Source organism: Lynx canadensis, chromosome B1, assembly GCF_007474595.2.
Source record: "Lynx canadensis isolate LIC74 chromosome B1, mLynCan4.pri.v2, whole genome shotgun sequence".
Lineage (NCBI taxonomy): Eukaryota > Metazoa > Chordata > Mammalia > Carnivora > Felidae > Lynx > Lynx canadensis.
The window spans coordinates 203,451,587-203,468,677 of NC_044306.2; the positions used below are offsets into that span (position 1 = coordinate 203,451,587).

General features: G+C 63.0%; 1 protein-coding gene across 1 annotated transcript; it reads left to right on the forward strand.

The window, feature by feature from the left end:
• The first annotated feature begins 2,156 nt into the window (after positions 1-2,156).
• LRPAP1 (LDL receptor related protein associated protein 1) lies at positions 2,157-14,263 on the forward strand. Its single transcript, XM_030314304.1, has 8 exons — positions 2,157-2,389; positions 5,594-5,738; positions 8,474-8,598; positions 9,435-9,555; positions 9,773-9,931; positions 10,931-11,013; positions 12,435-12,611; positions 13,951-14,263. Exons 1-8 carry the CDS (start codon positions 2,177-2,179, stop codon positions 14,011-14,013), a joined length of 1,086 nt encoding a protein of 361 aa, XP_030170164.1. The 5' UTR covers positions 2,157-2,176; the 3' UTR covers positions 14,014-14,263.
• Positions 14,264-17,091: the final 2,828 nt, after the last annotated feature.

A 17,091-nucleotide genomic window follows, 5' to 3' on the forward strand; every position in this document is an offset into this window, starting at 1 on the left:
TGCTGACAGCTCAGAGCCTGGAGCCTGCTTCGGATTCTGTGTCTGTCTCTCTCTCTCTCTGTCCCTTCTCTGCTCATGCTCTGTCTCTCTCTGTCTCAGAAATAAACACAAATAAAATAAAATAAAATAAAATAAAATAAAATAAAATAAAATAAAATAAAATAAAAGGCTAATTCTGGTTGCTGTATCCAGAACAGGACTCCTCAGGAAACAAGGTAGAAGCAGAGAGGCCAATAAGGAGATCTTGAATCTATCCAGATGAGAGGCGGCTCAGTAATTAGGTGGCTTGGCAAGTCAAACTCCATCTTGTGGCCTTCACTTATCAGTCGGTGAAATAAAGACGAGTACAAAGGAGTTGCTTATAGGAACCAGGGTAGGGCAAGAAGTTATTAGCAAAATAAAAGAAAGGTTTGTTTCAGGCAAGGTCACCTTCCCTTAGGCGAAGGGCTGGTGTCTTACTACATACTTGACCTCAACATCCTTTGGAGGATGGAGTTTTATTTCACTGGTGCTGACTGGAAAATTCCTGGCTGACCAGTTACAACTACATTTCTGGGGGAGGTTGGAACTGCAGTTAGGTTAGATGTTCAGCCCTGGTTTGGTGACCTGGCCTACCACGACTCCATTTTCAAGCTGAAGTTCTCTTGTTAACAGAGTTGGCCATATGATGTCTTCTAGGCAGTAGAACGTGAGCAAAAGTGATAGGCCTGGCTCTCCGACTCCCTCCCCTGTGATATCCTCTGTGCTCTCTCCCCTTGTGCCCATGGGGAAGCAATCTTCGAAGCCCCGTGTTGACAATGGGGCGGCCTGGGTCCCCTTATCACCACCCAGGGGACAACTGACTGTTGGTCAGTCTTGAACAGGGAAAAGAAAAGACTTCTATCCTCTTGGGGCCTTTATGCATTTTGGAGTTTGTTATAATAGTTAGCCTAAGCTAACTAATAAACAGGATAAGTGCGTTAAATGCTAACAGCAGCTGGAACTTGCGTTCTGGCTAGAGTGGAGCACAGGGACTGAACTTAACCTTTGTTGGAAACAAAACTGAACAACTGAACAAGACATACGAAATGATTGCTCCCACGATGCTAGGCATCAGGCGGGAAGGGTAGCAGAGCACTCCTTGACCGTGACCCTTTCGGACAACACAGGGTGGCAGGATTCCTCCCAAGAGGCCCAGGTACTCTCCACCCCCTTCCTTTGTCCTCCTCTTCCCTCCTTATGGGGATGTCCTCCCTTCAAGGCACAACACTGCCACCCTGGGAGGCCTTTCAGGTCCTTCTTAGCAGATGGGCTCACCCTGTCCCTTCTGCCCTTAGCAGATGGGCCCCGAAGCCCCTAGCTGGTGCCCCTACTCAACCATCTACCTCAAGCTACCTGAGGGCAGCGGCCTGAGGTTGGCTCCAGGGCACCACCCAACCCCAACACGCGGGCTCCCTAGGGTGAACTTTGCTGTAACAGGGTGGGGAGAAATGAAGCAGGTACACACGCATCTAACACAGAAAAAGTGCGCGGAGTTAACTGTTAGGGATGCAGTTCAAAGACACTGTTGGGGTGCAGGCGCCCCCCAGTCTGGGGGAAAGGCTTCGGCGGGGCGGGAATGAGAAGCCCAGACACCTGGGCCGGCCTGGGACTCAGCTTGTCTTCCTCTGTCGAGTGAAGGAGTGGGCTGGGTGGTTCGAAGCGTCCTGACCGCCAAGCAGGGGCCACCTTCCAGGAAACCCACAAGGAAGGCTCCCTGTCGATGCCGCTGACACGGGAACATATCTAAAGCTTCAGCCAGACAGGGTCCCCATCTCTGAACTGTCTACTCTCCCTGCGGAGCAGATGGGACAGGGGCCCGGGGCCATCCTGGAGTCCGCGGCGCGCGTGGTCAGGGCTCGGCCCTCACGCAACCTCGCAAACCCAGGGAGGGCAGCCCAAGTCGCACTCCGCCTAAGCATGGGCGCCCGGCATCACGAGGCCGCGGGGCGGTTGTCTAGGAAACACTCACGTGCCTCCGCAGGGCTTCGCGGGCCTCGTAGTCCGCCGGCGGCCTCGCCTGGGCCAACCGCACAAGGAGGGACTACAACTCCCAAGAGGCGGCGCGGCGCGGCGGGGGCGGGGCCGGCGCGCGGCGGGGGCGGGGCCGGGGCCTCTGGGGCTCGAGACAGGGGGTCTCGGCTGGCGGAGGAGGAAGATGGCGTCGTCAAGGCTCGGAGTCGGGTCGCGCGGGCTCCCGCCGCCGCCGCCGCTCTTGCTGCTGCTGCTGCTGCTCGGGCCCTGGCCGGCGGCGGGCCACGGCGGCAAGTACTCGCGGGAGAAGAACGAGCCCGAGCCGCCGCCGCAGCGCGAGCCCGGCGGGGAGTTCCGCATGGAGAAACTCAACCAGCTGTGGGAGAAGGCCCAGCGGGTGAGCGGCGGCCGGGACATCCTGTCACCTGTGACCCTGGGGCCGCGGGGCCGGGGCGTCCTCTGTCGCCTGCGACCGAGGGGGCCGCAGCCCGCGCTGGCGCTGTGATTCCTGCCTTGGCACGCAGATGCCATGGTTGGGGGTGGGGGTCCTTTGGGAAGACCCTGAAACTCCCTTCCGGTCTTGGGAGACCCGACCGGGGCACTCGTGCTACATCATCCCACCTCGGTGTCTTGACTTTCTGTGAGACTGTCCAGTTCCCGTTGGAGGCCAGTGCTTAGAGCTGTAGCCTGGGGGATGGGAACCAGGGTACTTGTGTCCACAGCTGTGGTCTTGTGACATCTTCCAGTGTTGCAAGACTCCAGTGGGGGTGGCCGAGGGCTGTCCTTGGAGCTTTGGGGTTGAGCGGAGCCCTGGTGGGTGCCTCTGGGCAGGAGCCACATGTGCACTGATCCTCTGTGGTCGGTGTTGGCCCTGCTCAGGGGTGCCTGGTGTCCTGGTGGGGGGACACATCCTGAGCAGACCCACGGAGTGCCAGACCCTGTTCTGAGTGTTCCTGTCGGGTTCTTATCGTGGTCTTGTGATTAAAACGTGTTGAAGCCTTGTCCTCAGAGGTGGGAGGGCTAGAAGGGGAAGGGAGATGGAGTCTCCTGTCCCCTGTTCTCTGCACGCCACATTCCTCTGCTGCAGGTAGGACTTAGGAAGGGCAAGCTAAGGTCCCTGTCCTGACAGCAGCTCAGAAGCTGTTAGACCTCCTTGAATGGTGCTCTGCACACAGTCACTTCTGGCAGAGGTTTGAGTGGACCCTGGTTCCAGGTGGCTTTTTTGCCCCTTTATTGAGATATGACTGACGTATAAAAACTACGCATTTAATGTATTCATCTTGCTAAGTTTGAAGTTAGGGACACACCTGTGAAACCATCCTCCCCACGAATGCCGTAGAGATATCACTTGTTTCTGATGAGTGGCTTTCTTCCTGTGTGTTTGCTTGTCTCTTAATTATTGATGACTTACTTACCTGTTTAATATTGAACAGGTTCTGTCTTGCGTTTGATTTTCTGCTAACTAGTTCTTTTCCATGTGAGGCGTTAACATTTAACTAAGTTAAAGAGAGTAAAAGAATCTGGGGAGTGTGCCAGCTGTTTGCGTATGAATTCTTTTCCTTTTCTCCTCTTTTTTTGAAAACTTTTTTTGGGGAGTGTGGTGGGTGCGGCCAGAGGGAGAGAATCCCATGCAGACTCCAAGCTCAGTGCAGAGTCCGGCGTGGGGCTCGATCCCACGACCCTGGGATCGTGACCCGAGCTGAAGTCAAGAGTCAGACCCAGCCAGCCGAGCCACCCAGGTGCCCCCCTCTTCCTCCCTTTCAGTGGGACTCGATGCTGCTGTGTCTGGGGCGTTACACGTGGCACGTCCCACACTGAACTCAACAGGCCTCGGTATTTGGGAGGAAGGGCGGCACCAGATCAGAACTGATCTTTGTGAGATGCAGCGCGTAATTCAGGCCCCCAAAGGCTTCCAACCTGAAGCGCGGTCACACAGGGGGCGTGACCGTAACGCACAGGTGGGCCCGAGTCTGCAGCTCATGGGGCTCCTGGCCGGATGTTGGCCCACTGATTCCCCCCAGGGTCCCGGAGAGGCGGACAGATGAGAAAGTAGGAGGTGAGTGGGGACCACAGTGGAGCCGGCTGGCGGTCAGAGAGCACTCCGGTCCTCTCCCCCTGAAGTCCCCAAGAGGAACGCCAGTGCCATCGCACCATCCACACGGCACTGGGCCGGGAGCCAGGCCCTCGCCGTCCTTGGCTGTGGGTCCTGATGCACACAGCCCTGCGCTTGCAGAGGGGAGACCCTGTGGGTGCCTGGGCTTTGGTGCTGTGTCCTCGGCCTGGGTGGACTGCAGGCCTGCCTTTCCCAACTCCTCACCACCCAGCGCCCGATGTGCCCTTCCTGGGAAATCAGTGTGCCCCAAACCGTTGTCCTGTTCCTCCGCCCCGGGAGGCACGCAGGTCAGGCAAGGCTGCAGCCCCAGCTCCCCAGGGGCCTGGCGTCCTCCTGCGAGTGTCCACAGAGGGCATCCAGGTGACCACGGGGCCTGGGGTGGAGCTCGGGAGGGCAGGCGGGTGCCATTGAGGAGACTAGGGCATCTAGGTGGGGGCACACCAGAGGCTTTGAAAGGAAGTGTTTTGGGCTTGGGAGCGGTGGTAGGGGTGTGGGTCCCGGGGAGACTAGTGCCTGCCCCAGGACAGCCAGCAAAGGAGGCAGTGAACCCACAGAGCAGGATCAAAGAAACTTCTAGAGAGTTGGAAGAGTTTCCTGCCCTAGGCCCTGCCATTCATTTGGTGCCATCTTCTTACTCCTGAGGAACTTTCCCTGGCTGTTTTTCAAGCTGGTGGACGGGGCCTGAGCTGACAAGTCCCTGGGAAAGGCGGGAGCAAGCTCTGGGTCTCCTCTTGGCCTCCCTGGGGGTTGGGCTTCTTTCCAGAGCCTCGGGGCCACTTAAGACAGCCGCGCGGCTCATCCCGCCTCAGCCCAAGCTGGGTCAGGGAACAGAGAGACAGCACCGAGAGCCTCTTGTTGTGGTGGTGCCATTAGCGAGTGGCTTGCGGGTGGGGGCATCCGTGAGCCTCGTTCACTAACTGGTTTTCTTTTAATGTGGACGTTGTCCGTAACTTAGTGAGCCAGTCTCCCCTAGTCGCGGTTAATTTTCTATCCTAGTTACATAACACAAGGAAAAGGGAAAGGTTTCCTCCCCGTGCTCTGCATTCTGTCCCTGCATCCCCCCCACCCCCATATCGGGGGCCCCACGGAGGCCCCCAGCGTCCGGGTGGGAGGCGGGGCATCCTGGTGCAGGAGCCAGCCCGTCGCCGGGGTGGTGTCCTCAGGAGGAACTGGCAGCCCCCGGGCTCAAGCCGCTGGCGGTGGGCGGGCCCTTACTGGGCGTTTCTAGATCATGCCATGCAGTGGACATCTGGTGAGGCTGGCGAGGCTCCGTGTGCGAAGGCCAGTGGTCCTCGTCCCGCGGGGCGGCAGTGCCCTGAGGTTCTCGAACGGGAGCACGTGGGACGTGTTGACTGCCCGGGACCCTGACTCCTGCTGCTCGTGTCTCGTTGTCTCCTGGCCACCCTCTCTCGGGTCGCCGTCTCCGGGGCTGTCCTGCCGGTTCTCACTGTGGCCGGTTGTCAGAAACCCTCTGCTCTCGTTCCGTAGCTGCAGCTCTCCCCCGTGAAACTGTCCGAGCTCCATGCAGACCTGAAAATGCAAGAGAGAGAGGAGTTCGCCTGGAAGAAGCTGAAGGCTGAGGGCCTCGACGCAGACGGAGAGAGAGCAGCCAAGCTCCTACGCAACCTCAGCGGTATCTTCCTTTCCTTCTCTGTGTGGGGGGAGCCCTGGCCGCCGATTCTGACGTGGTCCGGGGCGGGTCCTCCGAGGAGCGGCCTTCAGCCGTGGACACGGCTGCCGGGCCGTTTGGGGAGGCTCTCGGCAAATTGCGGGGAGAGTCAGGGCAGGGGTGCCCGGACGCACTGGCACTCGGCGGCTGATGGCCCCGGAGCTGCGTGGCCTGGGAAGGAGTCCGGGGCCACCGAGTTGCCCGGGGCCACCGAGTTGCCCGTGGTCACCTGGCAGAGTCCATAGGGAGGTTCTCGGAGTCTGGAAGGCATGGGGAAGTAGATTTCAGGTCTGTACTGAAAATAATTTCTTTTTTTTCTTTTAAGTGTATTTCTGTAATTTGAGGGGGGAGGGGCAGAGAGAATCCCAAGCAGGTTTCACGCTGTCAGCACAGAGCCCAACGTGGGGCCTGATCTCATGAGATCACGACCTGAGTCAAAATCGAGAGTTGGGTGCTTGACCGACTGAGCCCCCCAGGCGCCCCAAAGATAATTTTCTAACAGTTCCGGTGGAACGTAGTGAGCTGCTTGCCGCAACTATGTATTCCAGAAGAGACAGCGGGGCATCTGCCTCCGTCTCCCACTGTGCAAAAGACCTGCATCCTCGGGGCTGAGAGGTCACCTTCCTCCTGTCTGGCATGACTCAGCTCGCCGCCCGCATGCCCCGGGTGCCCCATATCGGCTGCGTCTTGGGGTCTGCTTCCGAGCTGACCGGTCTGCTGTCACTGTGGCAAAGAGCAGAGAGTAGGAGTCACGTCCCTGTTCGCCTGCTCGCTCCCGAGCCTGGAGGCCAACGGCGCCCTGGCCTGTCACCTGCTCCGGGACGTGGGCGCCCTCGCCAGTCTGAGCCTGCTATAGCTCCCCACCGCGCAGCGCCGGGGCGGGGACGGTCGTGGCTGCAGGGCCGTGTGTGGCCGGGCCCGGAGGCTGCCCGGGAACGCCCCCCAACCCCTCACGCGGGGAGGCTGGCCTGGAAACACGTGGAACGCTCGTCCTCTGTGGAAACAAGAGTCCTTTCTTGAGACCAGGTGCTCTGTGTCCACTCAGGTCTCTCTGAGGTACTTCCCGTCCCTACTCACAGGTGACAGAGGCTCAGAGGGTAGGTAACTTGTCTGTAGTCACAGCCGTGAGCACCGCAGGATTTGAGGGCAGGGTTTTCTGACCCAGCTGGTGATGTTTACCCAGCTGCCCTGCATCTCTTAACCCCACGAGACCCCTGTGGGTTGTTTGGGTCATACTGTGCGTCTGCTTCTGCGGTGAGGAAAGCGGTCTGACTACTGTTTTACAAGTGGCCGCACTCGAACGTGGCAAGACACATAAAAGGCCAAGGCAAGGGGCGCTTGCGTGGCTCAGTCAGTTGAGTGGCCGACTTCAGCTCAGGTCATGATCTCACGATTGTGGGTTCGAGCCCCGCGTCGGGCTCTGTGCTGACAGCTCGGAACCTGGAGCCTGCCTCGGATTCTGTGTCTCCTTCTCTCTCTGCCCCTCCCCTACTCACACTGTCTCTGAAAAAAAGATAAAGATTAAACAAAATTAAAAAAAAAAAAAAACCAACCCAAGCTGAGAGGACACTAGGCATGACTGCCCCCAGCCGGCGTTTGGGGGGCCGCTCCCCAGGGCCTGACCTGGAGCTACCAGCAGGAGAGAAGGCACTGGAAGGCCCGGGAACCTTCGTACATCCTCCTTTCTGGAAGGAAGCAGCCCCCAGTGGATGGCGCAGGGCTGAGGCAGAAGAGCGGGAGGGCGTAGAAAGGTGGGCCGGCCCCCGTCTCCCTCCGGCCTCCGTGGCCTCCTGGGTGCGGCTCCCAGCCCTGATGGGGTCCAGTCTCGGTGGAGCCATCTGTTTCTGCGCGGGTGGCACGGGTTGCTCGCATGCTGAGGTGATGTGGTGGAAGGACTCCTCGGACCGGGGAGCTGGAGGCCTCCCCCTGCGCAGGCCGCTGGCCGCATCCTGGAGGTGGCCCGGGAGCCTCCGCGTGCCCTCAGTCCCCCCCATCCCGGTGCCATTGGCAGAGCTGATGCCACACCTAGGGGACCACAAAGTGCAGTGTCAGACCAGGACTTGAGACAGGAAAGGGAGGACCAGGCGTAACCGGGTCTGTCCCGGGCTCGCCGGCCTCGTGGTCACCCCGGCCCTGCACCAGCACCTTAGGGAGCAAACCACACTGGACCCGTCGCCTTGTCCAGGCCGTTGGTTTTGACGGAGGGCCCTCCTGTCCCAAGTTGAGTCCTGGATGGGTGGGTCCCGTCCTGTCCGCTCTGCTGCCCAGCCCTCACCACGGCCACCACAGTGTCCCCCGGTGCCCGACGGGGGGACGTGCCAAGGCTCCAGCGGCCTCACCCGTGAGGTGGCTCCCTGGTCCTTGGCGCCTCTTCTGGCTTGGATGCTTGTCTCTGGCTCCGGTTCATGCGGAGCCCAGCACTCCTGGAATCCAGAACCCTCTGCCTTCCGGGGTGCCGAAGGCAGCCCGAGACTCACGTGACGTGTTCCGAGGGGGTCCGGTGCGGCGTCCCCGCCCGGACCTGGGAGGCTGGGGCCAGGCCGAGCCCAACGACATAGTTCTCCCTCCTTCCCCGTCGCTCCTCCCCGTGCTCCGGGGCTGTTGTGACTGCTCTGTGGCCAGGTGTGCAGAGCCCGGGCCCAGGGTCCTCTCGGCGCCAGTCGGCCGGTGGCCGGACGTAACACCCGTGTCTCTCCTAGTGATCCTGGCCAAGTACGGCCTGGACGGCAGGAAGGACGCCCAGGCCGTGAACAGCAACTACCTCAGCGACACCGCCGAGGACGACAGCCTGGGAGACCCCAAGCTGGAGAAGCTGTGGCACAAGGTACCCCTCGGGGCTCCCCGAGAACCCCAGGACGTGCTCCCTGGCGTTGAGAGTGAAGGGGAGCTGCTGGGGCTGCCTCTGTCTGCATGGAAGCTCATTGAGAGGGACTCCTGGGGGGCAGTGGTTTCTTCGTGGAGCCATGAGGCTGTTTTCCCATGAGGCCTCCCTGCCTTCCTGGGTCCCCGGCCAGGGAATCCCACGAGCCGTGTCGCTGCTGGAGCGAGGAGAGCGGGCCGATCACTCGTGAACACCCGGGCTCACGCGTGACACGGCTTTGTGGTTTTCTGTGTCCGGGTGGTTGGGGTTTGAGCCTGTGTGGTGTCTGGTCCAGAGAGCTGCGCTCAGCGCGGGGCGGGCGGTGGGACCGGGCGGTGGGACCGGGCGGTGGCCGTGGCGAGTCCCTCCACTCCTTCATCCCCCAGCTGGTGTCTGGACTACACTGCGTGGGGCCGGGAATCGGGATTCTTGCGCTGGTCCCTTGTCCTTGGTCTGAGGGGTGGAGCCGGAGCAAGAGCAGGGGGAGCGGGGGTCTGCTGCGGCCACCGTGTCGCCTCGGCCCCGTGGGGCAGGTGGATGGCGAGGAGGTGACTGGCCTGAGGTCCCTCCCCGGGGCAGGGGACGTCGCCTCCTCGGGGATCCTGCCGCTCCCGCACCTCTGGTGACCGTGACCCCTCTGCTGAGCCTGGTGACGTTGCTTTGTATTTTCCCGCCACGTCCCCTGGTCGGACGGTCATCGGGGCGAGAACGGGCGCACACTCGGCACGGGAGCCGGGGTCCCGCCTGGTCTGAGGGGCCGGGCCGGGGCGCGGGCAGGCTCACAGAGCGCGCTCCTCCAGGCGAAGAGCTCGGGGAAGTTCTCCAGCGAGGAGCTGGCCAAGCTGTGGCGGGAGCTCCAGCACCACAGGGAGAAAGTGCACGAGTACAACGTCCTGCTGGACACCCTGAGCAGAACCGAAGGTGCGCGCGAGACCGCGGAGCCACCCCTGTACGCGGTCCCGCCCCATCCCCCCCCCCCCCCCCCCCGGAAGTCAGCAACCCCCAGAGTTCCCGGAGAGCCACCGGGGTCTGCCCAGGGGGCGCGGGCGAGTGCGCCACAGACGGTCCTTCCTGCGGAGGGCGGTCCCGGGCAACGGGCGCGGCGCGGCCGGCCCCTCACGGCTCCTGTCCCGCGCAGAGACCCGGGAGAACGTCATCAGCCCATTGGACGTGAGCCGCGTCAAGGAGGACGTGCTGTACAGCAAGCACGCGGAGCTGAAGGACAGGCTGCGAGCCATCAACCAGGGCTACGACCGCCTGCGCCAAGTCAGCCACCGGGGCTACAGCGCCGAGGCCGGTGAGCGGGCGGGCGGCCCCCGGTCCTGCGCCGCGTTCCAGGCGAGCGCCCGCGGCCCCGGCGGCGGGTCCCACGCCACCCCTCCGCGTGCTCCGCCCCCGCGCTGGCCCCCCTGCCCACAGTCCGCTCCCGCCCACGCCCCCTGCCTCAGCCCGCGCGGCCGGCCGGGAACCCTGCCTGGGTGCCCCTTTCCCCAGGCTTCTGGCTCGTCCGTGTGTTCTCCGTCACGGGCTCGGGGAGCATCGGTGTGGCAGGTGCTTTCCTTGACCTGGGGACGCGGCAGGTCGGGGACACGGTGCCGGGGCCGCCCACGCGGTGCGGGTAACTCTGACCGCCCCTCCCCTGCCCCTTCCCCTCCTCACCTGAACCACTCCCTCCCAGGAGGGACCCAGCCGACGACTCTGCTTCCCCTGTGGTCCCCCCGGTCCTTCGAGAACACTCCCCACGAAGCCTGTTGAGGGCCCAGGGCAGGAAGGGTCCGCTGAGGGAGGGGCGGGTGGCTGGGCCTGGCTTGCTCCCGGCTTCCTCCAGGGCTGGAGGACAGGTGACTGGCCCAGCAGGGCCCCCATCGTCATGTCTTCACAGGAGTGCTGGCTGGGGTCAGGGGTCCCTTCCAGGTGCTTGGTTTTGCCCTGGAGACAGGACGGGCAGTGGCCTGAGTTTCAGCCCAGAACCGTGGGTGGCCTGGCACAGTCCTGACCCAGAGGCCCCAAGACTCCCGCGCCCTCTCCCCCGACTCCTGCCCGAGGTGGCTGTGCACCAAGGGAGACCCTCCCTGTCGGAGGTGCGGGTTAATGCTCGTGCGCAACCCGGCGCAGTGAGCGTCGCCAGGGCCGCGCGCTAACGGGGCCTTGAGCCACAGACTGAACGCACATGGGAACAGCGCTCAGTGTGCTTCCCGAGGACACCGGACACACGCGTGTCCAGATGTGCACGCTGCCCCGGGCATCGTGGGGGGTGCCGCCGGAGTCACCCGGCCTGCTTCTGCCTTTCTGCCAGAGTTCGAGGAACCCCGAGTGATAGATCTGTGGGACATGGCCAAGTCCGCCAACTTCACTGAGAAGGAGCTGGAGTCCTTTCGGGTAAGCAAGGTGCCCGGAGACGCCGGCGCACGGTACCCGGTAGCACCTTTTAAGCTTCGGGCTGGCGTGGCGAGACTCTTCCCCGCACCGGATTGACACAGGCCAGGGTTTTCACAGGTTTTCTTCCCTGTTGTCCCCCGCGTCCCTCACCGTGCTGGCTGGCAGCCATGTGGGACCTCCGTGTTCACGTCTGCACAGCGCTGGCCTCCAGGGAATGGAGGGTCCGGCTCAGCTTTGGGTGCGCTGGGTCTGAGGACAGAGGGCTGGTGAGGAAGCGCGCGGGTCACGAAGGCCGGGAGGAGAACGGCAGACCCTGCCTGTGGCCCTGGCAGTGGGCCCAGGGGGAAAGGCCTTTGGGTTCCCTGAGTGTCGCCTCTGCGGGTCATGCTGTGACCAAGCCGCCACAGGCCAGCGGGCCGGGCATCAGAAGGGCACAGGCGAGAGGCTGCCGTTCGCTAGGACAGGAGCCTGGGGGTGTGGGGCTCCGAGTAGGGCCCGTGGGGTGAGAGGTCATTCTGAGATGTGGGCCCTGGAGGCCGCTGCTGAGCTCACGTGTGCAGGGTGGGCCCACAGTCCCGGGGTCAGGGAGGGCAGAAAGGGGGGCCTCCGAGGAGTCCTCGGCGGGCGGGAGAACCAGGACGCTACGGCAGGAGACGCAGCAGGGAGGGCGGCGGGTGCCCAGCAGAGGTCCCTGTACCGGCGTCCGTCTGCAGCTGGGTGGGCAGGCCCGTCCTTGTGGAGCTCGGCCCAGTTCAGAGGGAAGCGTGTTGTTGGCTCTCGTGGGCCCTGGGCAGGGCGCTTGGCCCCCCTCGGAGGTCCCGAGGGGTTGACCAGTTAGCCGAGACCAGGATGTGGGGGATTAGCCAGCGAGCCTGACCCGAGAGCGCTGTGCGGGCAGGAGGGGCAGGAAGGGCAGTGTCGCAGAGCCTTCCCAAGCTGGTGGCTGCTCCAGAAGGGACAGACGGCCACGGGGACAGAGGAGAAGACCGAGCAGTGCAGTCGTGGTCGAAGCCCAAGCCCCAGGTGTCAGGCTGCATGTGGGGTCGGGGCCAGAGGGAGCCAGGTGCCCGGCAGGTTCCGTTCGCTGAGGGCGGGGTGCAGGTGCCAGGTGTGGGCAGGTGGCCCGCGAAGGCCGTCAGGTTGTGGCGGGCGCCTCCGCCCGTGGGCGTGCTCCCCTTCCACCTTCCCGATCAGGTGGCAGTGGGGATGGCCCCCTGGAGCTGCCCCGTCAGGCCGCACGTGGAGGGGCTCGGTGTGTGCGCCCTCAGGGGGCAGCCCCCTGCTTCCCGCGCTGAGCCCCATCCCCAGTGGGACTGGGTCTGTGCCCCAGGTGGGTGGCTGCCGCCCATGTTCTGGGGCAGCGGGGAGGTCTGCCCGGGGAGTCCGCTGGGGGACAGTCGGCTGTTCAAACGTTATTCTAGGAGGAGCTTAAGCACTTTGAAGCCAAAATTGAAAAGCACAACCACTACCAGAAGCAGCTGGAAATCTCTCACCAGAAACTGAAGCACGTGGAGAGCTTCGGGGACCAAGAGCACGTGAGCCGGAACAAAGAGAAATACGCCATGCTGGAGGAGAAGACCAAGGAGCTGGGCTACAAGGTGGGCGCGCGGTCTGCGGGGGGCCGGCAGGTGACCGTCACATCTGCACCAGGACTGCGGCCTCCCGGAGAGCATCCCTTCCCTGGCCCCGTGTGTGCACCGCTCCCTCCTCCGCGGAGGCGGGGTGGGGGGGGGGTGGGGGGGTCGTCAGCGCCTCGGGGCGCCTGGTGGGGGCACCTGCTGCAGCCACACGCCTGCTCCCACCGGGGCAGGGCCGAGCCCTCTCCTCTGGGCCTGTTTAGAGTCAGGGACACCTGTGGACCAACTCGTACTCTCGATCAGGTGACCCTGTGTGGGACGTGAGCGAGGGCCTGCGCGTGTGGGACAGTGGCTTTGGCACATTCGCGTGCTCGCGGCAGGGGGTTCCCCGAGAATCTGGTGTGGTGCGTGTGGAGGCCTCGTTTGGTCTCATGAGGATGGGAACCGTCCCAGGGCAGCGGCAGGTGGCCTGAGCAGAGTGAGGTCACTCTGGGGCCAGTTCGGTTGTTCCCGGTGACCTACAAATCACGTTCCCGTCCAGGCACGGAGGTTGGGCTCTTGACGGAGGAGAGCCCCTGGGTCAGACTCCACAGGAAAAAGAGGCAGCAGGGCAGTGTGGACGCTTGGAGGAGGGCTCGAGCCTAGGCTGTTCCTAGGACGTATGGAACACTCTGGAAACAGATGGGGTGGGTTGTCTCTGGAGGGAGGGAGGAGGGATCTTCTCCTGTGCCTCTGAATCTGGAGCCGCACGGTGTCCTACCTGTTCACACTCAAACTTTGAAGTGAAATAGGGCAGAAGCAGCACCGAGCGTGTGTGTGGGTCTGTGCCTGCGTGTGGTGCAGCGTCGGGGAGGAGGCAGGTGCCCGCAGGGGAGATCGGTTCCAGAGTGACATCGCGGGGCAAGAATTTGCGGAGGGGAATCCGCTGTCGTGGGGGTGTCCACGCACGCAGCAGGAAGTCTGCGTCTGTGGTCCAGGAAGCAGGCCTGGGGAGGGCAAGCAAGCTTCGCCGCTGTGGGAGAAGGGCACGTGCCGGGTGGGAAGCGGGCGGAATGGACCCCGTGGGGCCGCAGCCGACGGCGGGTTCCCAGAGGGAGCCGCTTCTGAAAGCCAGCGGGGTGGACGACAGATACGTTTCTCTTGTTTTCCGGGGTGATCTGTCTCCCGCTGTGTGTCGTTAGTATTTGGTGGTGGCGTCCCAGCCGGTGTTCGCTGCTTTTGGGATTTGGTTTTGGCCGTTTCCGGATGGGTGGAATTGTAAATTGAGACAAGCAGGAAGCCCAGGGGTTTGCACTTTAAGACTGCGCGCGTGGTTGTCGGGCGCATTGCCGCTGGGCTCACACTGTGCCCTCGTTTCCAGGTGAAGAAGCACTTCCAGGACCTGTCGGGCCGCATCTCCAGAGCGCGCCACAACGAACTCTGAAGGCCGGGGAGGAGCGGGGCGCCGGGCGGGGTCCGCCCGAGGACGGGCCCGGGCGCTCCGTGGCGGCGCTTGACGCGAACAGAACCTCGGAGGAGGCGTGCTGGGGACTGGCCGGGCGTCCGTGGTGCGGGAGGACGGCTCCGACTCCCCGAGTGCCCGATGGGGGCGTGTCGGACTCGTGAATCTGCCCCTGGAGATACCGCGTCCGGAAAAACATGTCGCGGGATTTAAATCGTCTGACGTGATCTGACGCGTCTTGGTGGTCTCACTGCACCTGCGTCTTGTTTCTCTTTTGCCCCCACACCTCACTCCCCGGTTTCTCTGTTAGGTGATGTGGGAGTCCCAGGGCCACAGTCCCCCTGGTTTGACGATTTGAGTTGAGTTGGGGGTGACCTGGCCCAGGCCTGCTGGGGGCTCAGCCGGCATCTCCCTGCCCACCTCTGTGGCTGGACTTGGGAAGAGCCCACGAGCCCACGGGGCCTCCGTGTCCAGCACGAGTGCCTGACTGTCGGGGGTGATGGCTCTGCGGGACCATTCTGTGGCCTCACGGCAGACGGTCCACACAGGGACCTGACACGCTTCTCAGAGCTGAACCTGGAAGAGGCTCGACCCCAGTGCTGCCCCGCGGCATCAGCCACATCCGGGTCTCAGCGGGAACGCTGGGGTCCGCCAAACAGTCCATCCCTTTGGCCGTCACTGCGGGAAGAGTCCAGTGCAAGGGTGGCGTGCTAACTGGGTGTGTCAGGACACGGTAAAGCTGAGCAGGGGGGTGGCCCCACCACAGGCTCCCGCGTGGGCCACTGGGCGAGGGGCGGGCCTTCCTGCTGTGCTCCCCCGCACAGGAGCCTCACCCTGGGCCCCTGTCATATCTCCTGACCGGGTCTGCCGGGGTGGCCCTCCCAACACAGCGCACACGGCTCTTGCCCGGCCTGACGGACGGCTCGGGTGACGGCCAAGGCCCAGAGGAGGGCCGGTCACCGGGCCTCCGCACTCCAGGCCACGCACATTCTGAGCGCCCCTGTGTGGGGTGCAGGGCCCAGGAGGAGGTCGGGCCCAGGACATGGGGGCAAACGGAATAGGACCTCTGACTCAGTTTACCATCCAAGAAACCGACTTGAGGGAGCTCTTGGCCTTCAGTCAGAGGTGGCGGAGAACCAGACGGGTCTTCATGGTTTGTCGTTGCCTCTGTCACTGGAGGAAGCCGGTACTGTGTTGGGCCCCAGGCCGGGGCCCAGGAGTCCCCCCGAGTGGGTGCTCAGGAACCCAACCCCGGGTCGACAAGTGGAGATGACCCACCACACTCCTCTCCTACAGCTGACCACGTGGCCCGTGGCCCCCCCACATTCATACACCAGAACCTAATTCCCACAGTGAGGGTGTCGGGAATGGGGCCTTGGGGTGATCAGATCACGAGGGAGGAGCTGCACACAGGACCAGGGTCCTTGTAAGAAGAGGCCCCAGAGAGCCCCCTGGCCCTCCATGGTGCGGGCACGCAGCAGGAAGTCTGCGTCTGTGGTCCGGGAAGCAGGCCTCGCCAGAACCCCGTTGCCCCCACCTTGATCGTCACTTCCGGCCTCCAGAACTGACAGACGCCTGCTGTTCGAACCACCCAGTCTGTCTCTGACCCAGGCATCGCTTTCTTGATTCAGTAAAGCTGGGCTTCCCTGTTTGAACTTCATGGGCGAGAAATGAGAGCGCACAGTTGTGTGGGGTTGGGGGCGGTGTGGCTTCTAGCTGGCGTGTCGAGATGCAATCATATCATTTCACGGAAGCGTGTACCTTTCCGCTGTCGCGTAGTATTCCGTGATGCGCTTGTTGGACGTTTTGGAGTCGAGTTGTTTCCGGGTCTGGGTGGTAACGCAGGCTGGGAGCCCCGTGGTGAACGTCCCCGTGTGCTCATGCGCCCAGCAGGCTTCTGGTGGTAGCGATGGTCCCGCGGGATGCGTTCACCCCAGCGTGCAGGACGGCCCCGACTGCTTTCGCGGTGCCACCGACCGGCAGGACGGCGCGAGAGGCTTGGGGTCCAGTCTACTGGACGTTCTCGCTGCGCGTTGGAGGGCTCCGCTGGCGGGGTGGCCCGTCCCCGGGGTTTGGTTACTTTTCGAGCGCCGAGGAGGGGGCGCGCGCACCTGGAGCCCAGGCGCGCGTCGTTCTGCCCCGTGTGCGCTCACGGCTGCAGGTGCCCGAGGACGAGCCCCCCGCCCGCGGGCGAACCCGCCTTTCTCCCCGGAGCTCGCTTCTGCCTGCGCTCGACCATCCGCTCACGGAGCCCGACCGCGAGGAGGCGCTTCGCTGCGCGTGTGCGCTCCGTCCAGCGGGGCCCTGCACCTGACTGCACGCCCTCGGCCGCTAAGGGCGGCCGCTTGCTTCCTTGTGTTCCAGTGCCCTCTTCATACACACGTCTTCCTCTTCGTTTCCTGGGTTGGTGCCTTTGTGAAAACTCAAGTGACACACAGGTGTGGCTGTTTCTAGACCGTCCTCGTGCTATCACTGTCCCCATTACAGTAGCTTTAGAACAAGGCTTGGAATCGGGGGGTGTGCGTTTCCCTCCTGTTTTTAAAGATTCATCCCGGGTCTTAGCATTTCCGTGTGTATCCTGGAGTCAGCTTCTTGGTTTTTGCAAAAGCGACTAGAATTTTGACAGGGGTCACCTTGAGTACGCGGCTCGCTCTGGGGCGAATCGACATCCTGGGATCGAGTCTCGAGCCTCTCGCGTTGCGTGTGCCCCGTTTATTTAGCCCGCCCTGCGTCTCTCTGTACACAGACGCTGCACGTTTTCATTGCATTTCTCCCCGCGTGTTCCGTGCCGAATGCCACTGTCTGTGGTGTCTTCTCACCTCGGTTTGTGGTTTTCATATAATGACCTCACGCCCTGCGTCCCGGATCCCCGCGTGTCCGCACGCCCTCTCGTGTCGCTTCTCCCCGAGCGCCATGCCTTAGCTTGCGTGTACCCGCGAGGGACACGGGCCCGTGGGCCTTGTTCTTGCCGCATGAAGCGCGTCACACTTGCTGTCACATCGGACTGAGGCGAGCCGGGAGCGTCCCTTGCCAGGCTCTGCCGTGGCCGGCGCAGCAGTG

What these genes read in the sequence shown, in the direction of transcription:
- LRPAP1 (XM_030314304.1), top strand. Translation starts at nt 2,177, where the DNA reads ATGGCGTCGTCAAGGCTCGGAGTCGGGTCGCGCGGGCTCCCGCCGCCG. An exon ending in CACCCTGAGCAGAACCGAAG is followed by an intron (nt 9,556 to 9,772) that starts GTGCGCGCGAGA and finishes TGTCCCGCGCAG; the next exon opens with AGACCCGGGAGAACGTCATC. An exon ending in CCAAGGAGCTGGGCTACAAG is followed by an intron (nt 12,612 to 13,950) that starts GTGGGCGCGCGG and finishes CCTCGTTTCCAG; the next exon opens with GTGAAGAAGCACTTCCAGGA.